General features: G+C 47.7%; 1 protein-coding gene across 1 annotated transcript in view; it reads right to left on the reverse strand.

The window, feature by feature from the left end:
• Positions 1-14,459, reverse strand: part of ctdp1 (CTD (carboxy-terminal domain, RNA polymerase II, polypeptide A) phosphatase, subunit 1) — a 48,549-nt gene that overhangs the window by 8,474 nt on the left and 25,616 nt on the right. The window contains exon 12 of the mRNA XM_047019031.1: positions 11,084-11,307. Coding sequence (XP_046874987.1) covers positions 11,084-11,307 — 224 coding nt within the window. The remainder of the gene's footprint in view (positions 1-11,083; positions 11,308-14,459) is intronic.

Consider the following 14,459-nt stretch of genomic DNA (forward strand, 5'->3'; position numbering starts at 1 on the left):
AGAATCGTTTGCCCTGTTGTCAGAGAATTACAGTGCCATCACAGTGGCCTTAAGGGGGGGGGGCAGCTCCAAATACAATTACACAACAACAAATTGATAACACTCGGGCATGGTTCTTGCAAGTGGTATTCTACTTGATATAACTTACATGCAGATGCTTAGCATATTTCCATACTTAAAGGGCCATTTGAAATCCCCCGGCAGACTCTTGTACTCCCTCCTCATCTAACTAAACATGCCATGTCTCAAAGCTTCTCTCTAACGCTCACAAAGACTGCTAACGGTGTAATGACTACAATCTCTCACATCCTCAGACCGCCATAGTGATGTGTGTTGGTTGGGGGGGGGACCACACACCCTCACTGAGGAAGCATCAGGGGGGAGCAGCACCTGGCCTGCCTTCATACAGCCATACTGGAGCAGAACCGAATACTGCTCGGTAAAGAGATCACATGCAGCTGAGGGCCAGTACTAATTGGGTTAGGCTCTTCTAACACCCTTCTATGGTCCTCCATCGCAAGGCCTGCCCAGGACAGAGCGAGGGAGGGAGCGAGGGAGGGCCTTGGGACTGACAAATTGGAGAAAGTCTGAAGTCTGAAGGTTCTATCCACAAATCCGACCGTACAGATCCAAACTACTGACCCAGAGAACCCTCTTGCCAGGAGGAAAGAACATAACCCGTTACTGCCGGTCCATCATGTCCAATCTCAGAGCACCACTGATGGAAAACTCCCCCACCAGCAGAGCTGAGCACAGATCCTGATAATGACTTCATTCAGAAACACCACCCGATGGGACAGTTAAGACATGCCCTGAGCCATGTGCTCAAGCATAATGGCCACCCGGCAATTATATAACAGAGACCCCCCCCCCCCCCCGAAGGCAGACAGATTTCACATGTCAAAATGAAGGGATGAGGGAGAGAAAGTGAATGGTGCATTTTGGGTTTCGGCGACGTTCCCTGAGAAACGTGTGGGCTCAGGAAGGCTTGTGTGCTAATCCCTGATGCACAGGGCAGGGTGCCACGCAAGACACCGTACTGTACCAGCAGCCCTGCAGGGCAGATCTAAAAAAAAGAGCGAGGGAGACAGAAGAAAGAAAGTGGAGAGGAGATGTAGAGGGTGTGACAGAGAAAAAAAAGAGAGAGAACAGTAGAGAGCCAGAGAAAGGAAGAGAAGAGACAGTTCTACAGGAGGAGAGATCGTGTCCACAGCGGGAACATTCTGGGAAACGTTTCAGACTCTTCTATCTGCTTCAGCCAGAGCCGACACCGACTGACTTGAAGGCAACAAAAAACGTTGAGGGGGAAAAAAAAGACAGCTCCCCCGCGTGCTTCAGTCCACCTCTCCAGTTCTCCAGTTCTAGTATGACTAGGCTGGTTGTAGTACAGTTATATCAATTCCATCTCGAATTATCTTTGCGCTCCAGTCCAAGTACGGCGGCATTTTCAGCCCGGCTCTAGTTCTAGTCCGGCTCTTGGAGGAAATCGAATGCCGCGACAGGATATGAATAATCAGATACCTCAGGAGTCCGATTCAAGCAAAAGGCATGAATACCCAACGTTTCATTATGGGTGATGATGGTACATGAATCATTATCCCATGCTTTGTGTTGGGCTCTATTCGTAAGCTCCGAAATATGCTTCGCCTCGGATGTAATTTGAATTACTAACCAATGCAGATGTAAAGGAATAACTGGGTCAGCTCCCTCCCTCCTCCCCCCCCCCCCCCCCCCCCCCCAAAAAAAGAAGCTGCATAGCACATCCCAGGGTTACATAACACCCGAGGTGTCTGGCAACACCCCGCAGCTTACAGCACCCTAAATAGAAGACAAAGCAGAACACAAGAGAACAGGACAGAACAGGGCACAAGGCTGGGCTCAGCGCGGTCCACCCCAGTCTCACTCCTCTGATGAGCTCATTCTGTCAGGATATTCTTGCCATGGTTGGCTTAGGGAAGACAGAAAAATGAATAAATAAACACATCAATAAATCATCTTTATTCCTTGTTCTGCCTGCAGTGAAAACATGAGGGAAAAAACAGGGGATTAGAGGTACGGCTGATGGCCATCTTCAACATCCATCTTTCTGACAAAGTAGGTAATAAGAGAGAGGATTCTTGCTCTCTGTCTCCCCGGGTCACTCAAGTTCTCCGTACTGACTCTTAGCGCCGGCTCCCTGAGCAAAGCAGAGGGACTCGTTGAGGGTAACGCTAGCCACGCCGAAAGACACCGTGACGGAGCCGTGAGACCCGTCGAGGCCTCGTCGCACGGACCCTTTCCTTCTGTCAGCCTGTCCTTCAGACGCGGCTCTCTGTCTTTGTGTCATTCCCGGCCATTAACACAAAGGACTAATTCGAGATGAGGAGGCACAGCAGTCGGTACTGTTCCGCACGCACACCTCTGTCAACCGATAGAGAATGCTTTAGAAGGGTAGATTATTGATTGAACATGGAGCGGAAGGGCGCCGTGCTACAACAGCAACATACCAAAACAGGAACGCTGCGAAACAAGCCAGAGAGGCCTCCCCCACACGGGTTCTTAAACGGTGTGATGGGAACAACAATGTTCAAGGCCAGCGCCAGTAGAAGAACATCTTGGACTTGGCAAAGAGAAACAACCCCAGTCAAACGTTAGGGGCGGTGGCCGAGGCATCTGAATCTTACCCCCTTCTCGTGGAGGCAGAGAAGTCCTGAAGAGACATCGGGAATTCTTCGAAAAGTCCTGAAGAAGTCCACGAGGAGAAGGGCGGGTCGGACCGGAGGCTGGAGGAGCAGGAGACAGACGGCACGTGCAGCACCAGCTCAAACCCCAGAGGAGACCGGTCAGTATTGGCATGATTTGAAATGACATGGCATCTGCTTCCCACAGACACGGGGGAATAGGCTTTCGACAGCTCGGTGTAACTAATACGGTTCACTCCTACTGCAGTGCTAAGGATCAGTTAATCATTTTGATTATCAAACACACACCTGTAAGGCTTTCTGACTAGCTTAGGACCACAACACTAAGGATTACTGCTCTGTAAATGGCTTCACTCTCCCAGGCTCTGAAATGAGGTTGGCCTTTGGCGGCAGAGGGAAGGATGTCTCTGAGACGGCAGGTGTAGTCTGCAGGAGAACCAGCAGGAAGAGACAAGTGGGCATGTTGGAGCGTACTCGTCGCCGTGGCAACTCGGCGGCTCCTCGGACAGCTGGGATTGGAAACTTGGTGCACGTCACCTGACACCCTGCGAGTCGATGCACAGCATTTTCTGTTGGCGAGTCTGCTGAGTCACACACACATACACACACACACTCACTCACACATCACACAGACACATACAGCACACACTCTGCAGACAGTGAGAGCTTTTTGAAACTGGAGATGCTGGAAAAGAGAGCCAAACTCTTCTGCAGGCCTGAAGAGAGAAATCTCAGCCCTTCTCTCTCATACTTATCTGCAGGAGGGCGCTCACCGCAACTCCACAATATCCAGCCTCAGGGAACCAAATGCTGTCAGAAGCTGCCTTCTCAAGGATTGGTTTTACATCCCAGGACAAGGCCGACAATGACTAATGAACTGAAAGGAACTTCGAGCCACGTTTTCCATTTGTGTTCTAGTGTAGTTCTTGTTCCAGTGTGTGTGTGTGTGTGTGTGTGTGTGTGTGTGTGTTAAGAGAGAGCAAAAGACTGGGAGAAACAGAAAGACAACGCAAGAGACAGAGACTGAAGGGAGATGGGATGGAGGGAGAGCTGAGAGAGAAGGTTCACAGCCAGCTAAGAGCCATGGCTTAGGGGACCAGAGTCAATTATCCTGCATGCTTATAAGCCTGGTGTAGAATTCAGCTAAAACGAGCGCCTAAGTGCTCCTAACGAGGGAACCCTCCACTCTGCAGCTCTGTGCTAACGGGTCTCCAGTCGGCTAACCAGGGCCTAGTCACATTCACACGCTCCCTGTGACACGTTGTACAGCCTTTGGTGTCAATCAAGTACCCTCCTTCAAAATATGCTAACCATAAACCAGAGCACTCCGATCCTGCTCCAGCCCTCTTCTGAGCCCTATGGCACACACTGATTCCTATAACTAAAAAGGTCGACAAGCTGAGTCCGATGAGTTAGGATTGCTTCGACTGTTGACGGGAACAGAGCTGGAGAGGCCAGCTCAACAACAATCTATATCCAGTTGGGAACAAGTCCATTAACAGGCCACATTCAACTCAGCGGAGAGCTGAGAAATATTGACCGACAACGTGAAACTCTTAACGTCCCCTCTAATGCATGTTATTTGAGAATGACCTCTGTGTGAACTCCCCTCTCATGGCTTCCGAGAACGCCAGTTAAACTCGGGTCTTTTACAGCAAACCTTTTCTCGTGTGGCTGTGAAAAAAAGAAGAAAAAGGAAAAGCTTTTTCCACATGACGCTGTGGTTTGTGTTCCGTGGAGCTGAGGTCTGCCGTGTCCACCTGACTCACATGCGTGAAACAACAGTGTCAATATCCATGAATGGGAGGGGGGGGGGATACATAACGGTCACGCCATAAAAGCGCCAGTGAGGACTGAAGGAGGGACACACTGTGTTAGTGTGGCAATTGCGGGCTGTGCAAATGACGGCGCAAATTCAGGACTGGGATTGAATAATCGTTAAGTGCTTGCCGCACACTGGGAACTGAATTGGACGTCTGTATTTGAGATCAGCGAGGGGCCAAGACCATGGAATGTCCCCTGCTCCGAGTCCACACTGACTTGAACCCCACGGGAGCTTATGTACACCAGTGTAAACACACACTCAAAAACAGTACACACACACATGCACACACATCATCTTCCCATTTTCAAACACAACAAAAGAGTGGTTTTGATCAGAGCTACATCATTCTAACACACTGCCTCTTATCTCTCAGCCAAAACCAATCGGAGAGGACTCGGAGGGGAGGGGGTTCATAGCGAGAGGCAAATGCATTATCAAAATGGAGCGCCATCATTATCTGTAACCTTCAAAGGCCTGCCGGTCAGGCCCCGGGCCCCAGGAAAAAGCCCTAATGACTCCTGGGGAAGAAGAGAAAGGCAAGTTCCACATCCAGTCCTCATTACCCGGCTGCCTTCCACCGCTCCCACTGCAGCCTAGCTGGAAGCTCTGCCAGACAGCCAGGCAGTCCTGTTCTCCAGACCTGCCACTGGAGACGACGCCCTCTCTGGGGGGGACCGCCGAGAGATGAATGATCCTTGAGCTGCACGGGAGAGACGCCTGCTACTCTCTTCCCTGCAGTCCGCATATACCGTGACATGGGAATCCATTGCCTTGATGGTGGAGGCTGATGCGAACCCTCCTGTGCTGCTGAGAAGGTCGGTACGTGTGGAAACCATGTTTGCGAGAGAGAGAGCGAAGGAATGAGCGGAGAGGGGAGGAACATGAGAGTAAAAGAGAGGGGCAGGGAGAGAGCGCCTCGGTTGGCCAGGTGGGATTGTCTGTGATTCATTTTTAATTTCTCCTCATACTGTAAAACACCTAGTGTGCTTTTGATATCAGCAAGCGGTCGATCCGGATGAAAGGGCGTTTGCCTTCCAACATCTTGGCATCTCAGCTCTCCTGATCATGACCGCAGGGTCCCGCTTGGCCAAGCAAGTTGGAACACAGACTCCAACACAGACCGCAACAAAAACATCTAGATCAAATGTTGGTTTCGCAACTGGAAAAAATACGAATCCAATCCTCTCAGGGTGCCAGTCATCATTGCTGCGGCCCCCTTTTTATTGGTGGACCTCGCACGACAGCGTCTTGGCGCGTTTGAAATGAGTACGATGGTGCGCGTGGAGACAAGGCCTCGGGAGACATGGCCGCGTTCTGCGTGCTCCTGATTGGAGTGTTGGCGTGGTTGGACATGGGTGCCACTCGATCCTCTTATCTCCCCGTGGCTTCAAACACAGGGCCTGCTCAGCTCTAATGGGATTAGACAATCATCAGGCCCCAGCACGGTTCCACTCGTGGGCCAGCGGGCTCCTCAAGCCCGCTCACCAGCTAGTTCCCTCCACACCTCTGCCTTCTTCCTTCCTGCCATGGGTTGTGTAAGGTCGTTCAGAGTGTACACAGAAACAACAGAGCGTCCAATTGTGTTTCGCTGGAGTGTTTCCCTAACAATTTCATCTAAAGGTGTGTGTGTGTGGGGGGGGGGGGGGGGGGGGGGGCATACGTGTTGGTTGGGAGTGTGCCAATGATCCTGTGATGCTGTGGCGGTGCAAAATCTAGGATGAGGGCCGGAAAATGTGGGAATAGCTGGTGGGGCCCGTTAACTGAGGCCACGCTGCTGTGAAAAGAGCGCGCCAAAATCAGAGGCACACGATCTGACGAGCCCAAATGAGGAGAGGCGGTAATCAACTCCCCTTGTGTATCGAGTGTAGGCGCACACACCCACCCCTACACACAAAGACACACACACACTTCACCATCACAGTATCAACATCTCACCAGACGGTAAAATCATTGTCCTTCTTCCTTCCCGTTTAACTCCCCATTAAAACATCAGACATGTCGCGTGTAATCTACACAAATGTGATGGTGTGATCTGCTCTTGTACAGCCTATAATCATGGGCCATTTTCCTTCAAACACATGCATAGGAAAGGTGTAACAGTGGAGTAACAGTAACAGAGGGAAGATTTGTATGTAAAAAAAAGAATTTCAGAAGGAGGCAAGAGAGTAGCTAAAGAGATTTTCAGGCGAATTCACACACAGAAGTTTAGGTGTGAATACGCAGATATATAAATAAAGCTGTAACACTTTTACACCAACTACAGCTGCATAGCCACCATGTTACGAGCTATTCATAGACATCCTGTACAACTCAGTTTAGAGTCAAACAAAACATGCTTTCTGCCTTCCCCACTTCATGCCTTCACCATTTCAATTCAGTTCTAACAATACACTCATTTAATGACTGTCCCCCCCTGTCCCACTTGGAGATGGAAACACTGAAGAGGTCCATAGAGAAGGATAAAGAAATATAGCTGCAAGCAGCAATGGTGGATTCCTACCCCCAAAAGGCACATTCTTAAAAACCCCTAACCCCCCCCTGACGGTGGAATCCTAAGAACATGTCACAAGTTGCTGTCACTACCAATAGAGCTATGGCATCTGCTGTTCAGATTGAAGTTCTGTTTCTATATAAAAAAAAAAAAAAGGTTTCTCCTAACGGCTAGCATTGTTAGCATTATTAGTTTGGGTCAAATGTGATCCAAGTTCACACAGTTCCCCCTACAGGAGGAATCCTAATGAACATTTTAAAGGTTGAGGGTAAACATCACAAACAAACTTTATTCACTCTGATATGCCTTGCCACTATGATGAACAGCCATGTTGAACTCCATTGGTTCTGACAAATGTGAGGCAAGAACTAAATAACAAATGGAATAAATATGTAAACTTAATGACGGTTTAAATGTCAACAGCAACAGCTGCACCCGTTAAGTAACATTTTAAACAATTTACAGTACAGTAGGTACTGAAGGAACAGAAGATAATATGCTGACTCGAGAGAGAAGGTCATAATTTCATTCTCAGCATGTGGAAATTAGGATCCAAGACAAACACAGGGAGAATCATAATAGCCAAGCTCATTTTTGTTGATGTGGCTTAAGAGAAATGAGTATAGTTCTGTCCTCAGCATGTAGGGTAATCTCAGCTCCAAGACTAAAACTTAAGCTAGGAATATGTTAAGATGCTAGAAACCTTCAACACAAATCCATAAACATGGCTTACTCAAAAGTTACTACATTTGTAGCCGAACCAAAATGTTTGTACGTCAACTGACTCAACAGCAAAAGCGACTTCGTAAAAGGCTGCGCCACCTCCACTCAAACAGCTGCTTTGCTTCCGGAAGGTTCAGTCCAATATTGCTTCCTTTATCTACCCCATCAGCATCACAGGCAGAGGCAGGTCCATCTGGAGCAAATCGCAGGTCTCCATCACAACGGCCCCAAAACACAGACCTGCTGAAGAAAACCTGATGTGGGGATTAAACCACTCAACATGAGAAGCCTGCCACAACAATGTCCTGGAGTGGAGGCTGATTGCAATCATGGAGGAATGAAAAGATGTGGGTTGTGGAGGTTATGACGACAATAATGACGGGGGGGGGGGTGAAGTGGTGGGACTGACACGTCTACACTGCGCCTCACGCGTGCCCTCGCCCCATCTCTGCCGGCCAATGGCACCTCTTCCAACTGAACAGGTCGTCTCTTAAGGAAGCGGGGGGGGGGGGGAAGCCTGCTCCTCACCATTAATCACTATATCAATCACTGAGGAAATGAAGCTAATGACCACCAACGCACCATCAGTGGGCTGAAACTGCAGCCTTAAGAGTTTTTTTCTCATGTCTGACGCCATCCATATAACCCGCAGGGTGACATTAATACACTTCAGTGTCAAGTGTCCAGAAAGCAGCGACGACTGACAGCAGCTCGAAGGTTTGGGGTTATTAGAGGTCAAGATTAGTTTTTGATTGAAAACGGACCATTATTGAAATTCTCCCCTTTGCACAGTGGTTAATTAGAGAGCACAATGTCACGTGGCTTAGTTCTTCTTCTCCACACGGATGGCTGCCATGGAAACTGACCATGCAAAAAAGAAGAACTATGAAGTCTGTCTGTCAGCAATCAAGGGAGAACAAAATCAAAAAGGAGGGTGAAGTAAAATGACTGAGCTTAATAAATGAGCCTAGCTTGAATTGGCCCTGACAGGTTTTTTTTTAATGAAAAGCAAAAGAATCCTTCCATCCTTGTCCCTACAGTATCCAATGGAACAGAAACATCAGATGTCACACAACATTCTAGCTCCCCCAAGACAACCAGGAAGCAAGCGGGGCTGCAGCAGAAAACTGATGTTTTGAAGGGCTTAGAAAGAGAAGTGGTTTCCATGGAGCTGTGCATCTACTGTAGCTTAGCAACTGCTTTCTGTCAATGCTGGGTCTGAAGATGAGGAGGGGAGAAGGGAGCTATGGGATGGAGGAGCATTACTCCTAAATGAACTCCGATCTCCAAAGAGCCACGTACAGACAGTTACTTTTCATCACGGTTTAGACGTTACCATACTTACTAAGTTCTGTATGAGGGAGGTTTGATTTTCCAGGGGTGAAAATATGTTAACATGGATCTTGTATTGGTACTAGCGCCTTCCACAACACCCACTTATCCCTTACATCCCTCCCACACACTGTCCCATCCTGCACTTATCTAATAACCCATACTAATAACATACTACCATTTAATTGCATGGCAAATCCTACAATGCTTACTTGATTAATGGTTGCTATGTAGTTACATGGTAATTGACTGAATGTTAATTTAATCTGAACCAATGGCAAACCCTGTATCCTGATGTTCTTAAAAATACTTGGAATAGAAAGTAGCTTTAAATGAATCCTAAAGTGAAAGAAACAGAGACAAGGAAGAGAAACGGAGTAATTCAAAGCTTTGTGCAGATCACAAACAAGGGAAGCTAATGCTAACAAGTCAAGCCGTTTCTCAGTCCTGGTCTTTTAATGGATTTAATTTGCATCCCCATCAGCAGGGAGGCTCTGTGGAAACAGTGACTGAGTAAACCACTTGTGTGTGCAGTGCTGTAAAGGGATAAATAGTTGGAAACAACTCATCCGTTCTGCATTTGCCTCTCTCCCCCTCTCTCCCCCTCTCTCCCCCTCTCTCCCCCTCTCTCCCCCTCTCTCCCCCCTCTCTCCCCCTCTCTCCCACACACAAAATGCGGTAGTTTGTAGAGGCAGATTTACTGAACTGAATTCAGAAACTGCGACATTTGAAAGGTATACAATGGAAACTTTATGCTCTCTGCTTCTGGTGCCTTTAACAACTGTGGCATGCATGGAATGCTTAAATGTGGACCCTACAGCATCATAAGTCAACTGAAACTTTTGGAAAAACAAATTGCCGAGGGAGGGCATGAGCATTCAAAACGTTGTACATGGATGGAGCATCATGGTCATTCAAACACTTCCAAAACCCCACCAGGGGTTGGCTTTGACTCTGGATAGGTATACAGTAAACACCTGGTGGTGCGGATCAGCTGCTGCTGGCTAGAAATGAAACACAACATGTTCTCAGAGGGAGTGAAATCGAATTGACCAGACCACAGATGCCTGGCGATGAGGAAAAAATCCCCATGCCCTGGCGGAGCCCGTCTGACCAACAGCCCTCGGACCTCTTGGGCTGGACAGACGAGGGGGGATGAAGCAGCGGATGTCCAAAGGAGGAGGCAGAGGAGCATTAGGGCTACTGTCAAAGAGAAGCGGACAAGTGGGAGCCATTCTTTGTTAGGACTAACGGATGCTGTCAAGTTACTGCAAGGCTTTCGGCTCCCTCTTGCTCCACTCACTTGCTTTTTGTTCACAGACGGCGGAGATTGGAGAAGATCCGACCATTATACCAAAAGGAATAGACAAAAGAACACCAAGCTAACATGAACCCGGACTAATGACTGCTGAAAAGAAAAGAAAATCCTTTGCTAAACAACTGTGAGCCAGGTCTTCCAAAATATCTTTCCCCGTCTAATTTGCTGATCTAAAAGATGAACATATGACAGATGGGCTAGGTGCTTTCTACCCAGCCTGGCTGCTCTGTGCTGGGAAGAAAGAGCCCAGATGGAGGCCTGTCCTCCACAGCCCCCTCCCTGGGCTCCAGACGGGGCCAGAGTCAGAGCCGGGGCAGGCCAGACATCTGGGAGAGGGAGCTGGGCAGAAGAGACAGATTTCTGGGTGTCTAGCAGCCGAACCTGGCTTATCCGGGGCCCCCGCCTGGCCCACTTCCACCGCCCAGGGACACTGGCGCAAGGCCATAACCCTCCGTCTGGTTGAACTCGTTTTTGAATCCATGTCATGAGAGTGGATCCATGAGAATCCATGGCGACGAACCAGGCCAACCATTGTGTAGGACAAGAGGACTGAGTGGGGGTGACTTTATGCAGTGAAACACTAGGGACCACGGAAGTGAAGACATGACGTCGCTTCACACTTCTGCTCCCCCGTCTAGTCACCGAAGTAGTCTCACAGGGGCTGAGGTTTGAAGAATGCTATATTGTCAGGAGTGCTAGTGTGTTGTGGGTACCTCGACACACTGTCTGCCGGGCTGCCCTCCCCGCTCCATCGTGTCTCCGTCCTCTCCTTGACGACGGTGCCGAGGGCCTGAGAGCCGTGCTGTTCTCCCTTTGGGGTCCTCGAGGCGCCCGCCTGTGACCGCTCTGCCTCCTCCTCTTCATCCTCCTCTTCTCCGAGCTTCTTCCCCCGCTCCTCGCTCTCATTATCGCTCTCCTCGCCCAGAATGTCGTCCACCTGTTGGAAGAGGGGAGAGTGTTGAGTGTATGCCTGCTCAAGGACTGAGTAGGACAAACACACACACACACAGACATCTTCTCACTTCTGGTTGGTTGTCTAGGACATCATCTGGCAACAGCCTGCTGTTGATGTGGCATATCTGCAAATGAGGCTACATGCTAGCTCTTAACATACGGATCACTCTGGCCTGTAACTGAGCTTAATTACGCTCTCTCCCTCCAGGGAAAACCCATCAGATGACTTTCCCCCTCCATTACTTAGAGCAGGAAATGAAGCGGAGGGAGGGTAGGAAGGGCATATTCCATAGGACTGAAATAGAATAGGCTATGGAGATAATTAAATTAATCTGGATTTGTTATTTCTTTTAAACAGTAATTTGGGTGTTCCATTCATATTTTACCAGAGGATGTCCCTGACACATCCTATTATGAAGTATAAAATGGATGTTTGCTCAGGAAACACATTTTTTCAAGGCAGATTACCGGCAATGAGATGCCACAATCAACAAACCAAAACATTTCAGACAGTAAGATAGAAAGAGGAAAAAAGCTTGTACAAAATGCAAAAAAACTAGACAGTTGACATCTTTAGAACTTCAATAGTCTCCTCTTTTACCACACAATTCCCTGTACCACTGGACCAATCCCAGCAGGCCTGCCTCCAGAACACGAGAATGGGCAGAAATAAAGGGCGTCTGGGGTGGATCCCTCTCGATGCAGCACATACCTTCAGTATTGCCTCAGTAAAACCAGCCAGAGGCAGGCCAAACCTGAAACAGTAAATCTGGGATAACTTACTTTTTACGTTTAGCTCTTTCTTGGCCATCAGTAACTGTCCCCAGTAGATATTGCTAGTATTTGTGGGGAGTTCAAAGGCCTGCCTGCACTTTGGTATAGCAACCCCTGAGCAACTTCTGAGCCCCCCCCCCCATCCCCTTTTTTGAAGGGTCCACCATAATAACAGGATTTACTGGCCCTTAGAGCTTTTAAGGCCTTATGAGTTGGGGCTCATCTATATGCCTAAGTTGAAGTTAAAGAACTAAAACACCATTGTATCTCACAAGTGGTCTGCTAGGGCAGCTCAATACATTGGTTTGGCCTTCAACTCTAGCATTCATCAGTATAGCAGCTGTGTACGGTGCCTGACCACAATACTTATTGATTATTACATTGTTTCAGCAATACATCTTGTGACTTCAAGTGAAATCTTATTATTATGTAAGCAATATGCATGTCCGTCGGGATGGTCAGGTTGACAACATTCATTCAATTCATTATATCCAAGCCCTCCACATCAATAAACATATCTGGTTGTGAAGTCCCTGGAAAACAACACAGTTTGAGGACTTGTCACTGCATAATTTGTTAATATCAACAAAACTCATCTCATTTGGAACATCTTAGGTTGAAGACATGTCAAATAAATTGGACAGGTACCCAATGAAATAACAAGCATGGGCCTGTGTGAACAGCTTCGATAAAATGACCTGAAATAGAAACACTCCAAGAGCAGCAAACATTATAACTGATAGTTTCACAGTGTTCTATATGTATCCTGTCCTCCCAGCATGAATCAAAGCTACTGCTCTCAGCGAGTGGCTAGCCGTGGATGAGAGATGAGGGCGTTTGGGCCTTGCCTACCTCGTGATGGTCTCAAATCACTTACCCTCACCCAGCTAAACGGTTCACAAAGTCAAAACACTTCTCTTACAGCCTTAAGCAGCGAGACAGGCCTCAACAGTCCCCCAGAAACAGCACGACTGCTTTCTTCAAGCTGCCGTTCCTCGGCTGGAATAAGAGGCCAGGCAGACAGCTCAGCATGAGGGCTACTCAGTCTGGTTGAAGCCAAGATGGTCGGGAAGTTTGAAACATTGATGAGCCCCGGGGATAAATAGAAGGTCCAGTTCAGTTCGTACTACTTTTTCAGAATATAGGAATTCTGTAACACTTTATAGGTGCTAGTTAGTAGGTAATAAGACCTTGATACAAGGCCGATTTAGTTTCTCTCAAATCCCTTTGAGGTATAGCGGTTGCGGATCTACGTACACAACATTCAGATATGAGTTGGATTGCTTCATAGCCACGTCACTATACATCCGGGCAGACGGACATGATAATTGACAGCAGGACATGAGAAGCATTAAGGCAGACACACACAGCTTTCTCCATCCTCTGACGCATGCTTCATGCTTCCCCTTCCATTCAATTCATTTCTGTCTGCTTTTACTTCAAATGAAGGAGATGGATGTGAATCGGTGTGCTGTTGAAACATGAGTAAAGTGGATTCCTCTATTGGAGAAACTATTGTCTGGTTAAGGAGCAAGACCAGCGGGAACGTATTTAATATGTTTGTTGAAAAAAGATTCTGTCATCTGAGAGTACAGGGCTTTGAGCAAAGTCTCAAAGCTTCGAAAAGTGATTGAGGGACTGGTCATATAACCAACCAATCAAAATGATTGACATGCAAAACCCAGACACACATGGCTGTCTAATCATTTTTCATAAAGAGCAAATACCTTAAACTAGAAGAAAAATAGCCCAGATTCCACATCACTCCAAATCATGACCAACAGCCTTAGCTTCACATTGAATTTGGAGGCATATTTTGGAGGCAAATATTTACCTGAGGCAAAATGCCCATTTCAGGTATTATGTTCACAGGACGTTTAAGCAAAGCTGACCTTGGCTGTCAACTCAATTAATATATCTTAAGGGTGTCCCTATCATGCTTTCACATGGAATAATGGAATGAGTCCTTGTTCTAAACCAGGAATTTCAGGGTCAATGTAATCTTATAACAACGGCACGTTTCGGAACGGAACGGTCTAAACACAGCCTCCTTGGGCCTCATTACTCATTGTCCTGTGAGAACAGAACAAAACCTACCTCATCCCTCAAAACCCTAGAAAGGAAGGTGTTTGAGACAGCGACCTTAAGAAAGATTTGTCGAGCTCAAAACAGTTATTTTCATAACAGTATACATGTATGAGTTCAACATTTGTATTGAATGTAAAGCTGTTAGAATAGAAGACAACCTTCAGGAAGATAGTTTGGAGCTTGATAAGCCCTGACGTGTCCTCTGTAGACCTCAGTGGGTGCACAGTGTGCTAGACACTCAAAGCCACATATGATTGCTATTGCCAGACTTAT

This window comes from Hypomesus transpacificus, chromosome 4 (genome assembly GCF_021917145.1).
Source record: "Hypomesus transpacificus isolate Combined female chromosome 4, fHypTra1, whole genome shotgun sequence".
NCBI classification, from domain to species: domain Eukaryota; kingdom Metazoa; phylum Chordata; class Actinopteri; order Osmeriformes; family Osmeridae; genus Hypomesus; species Hypomesus transpacificus.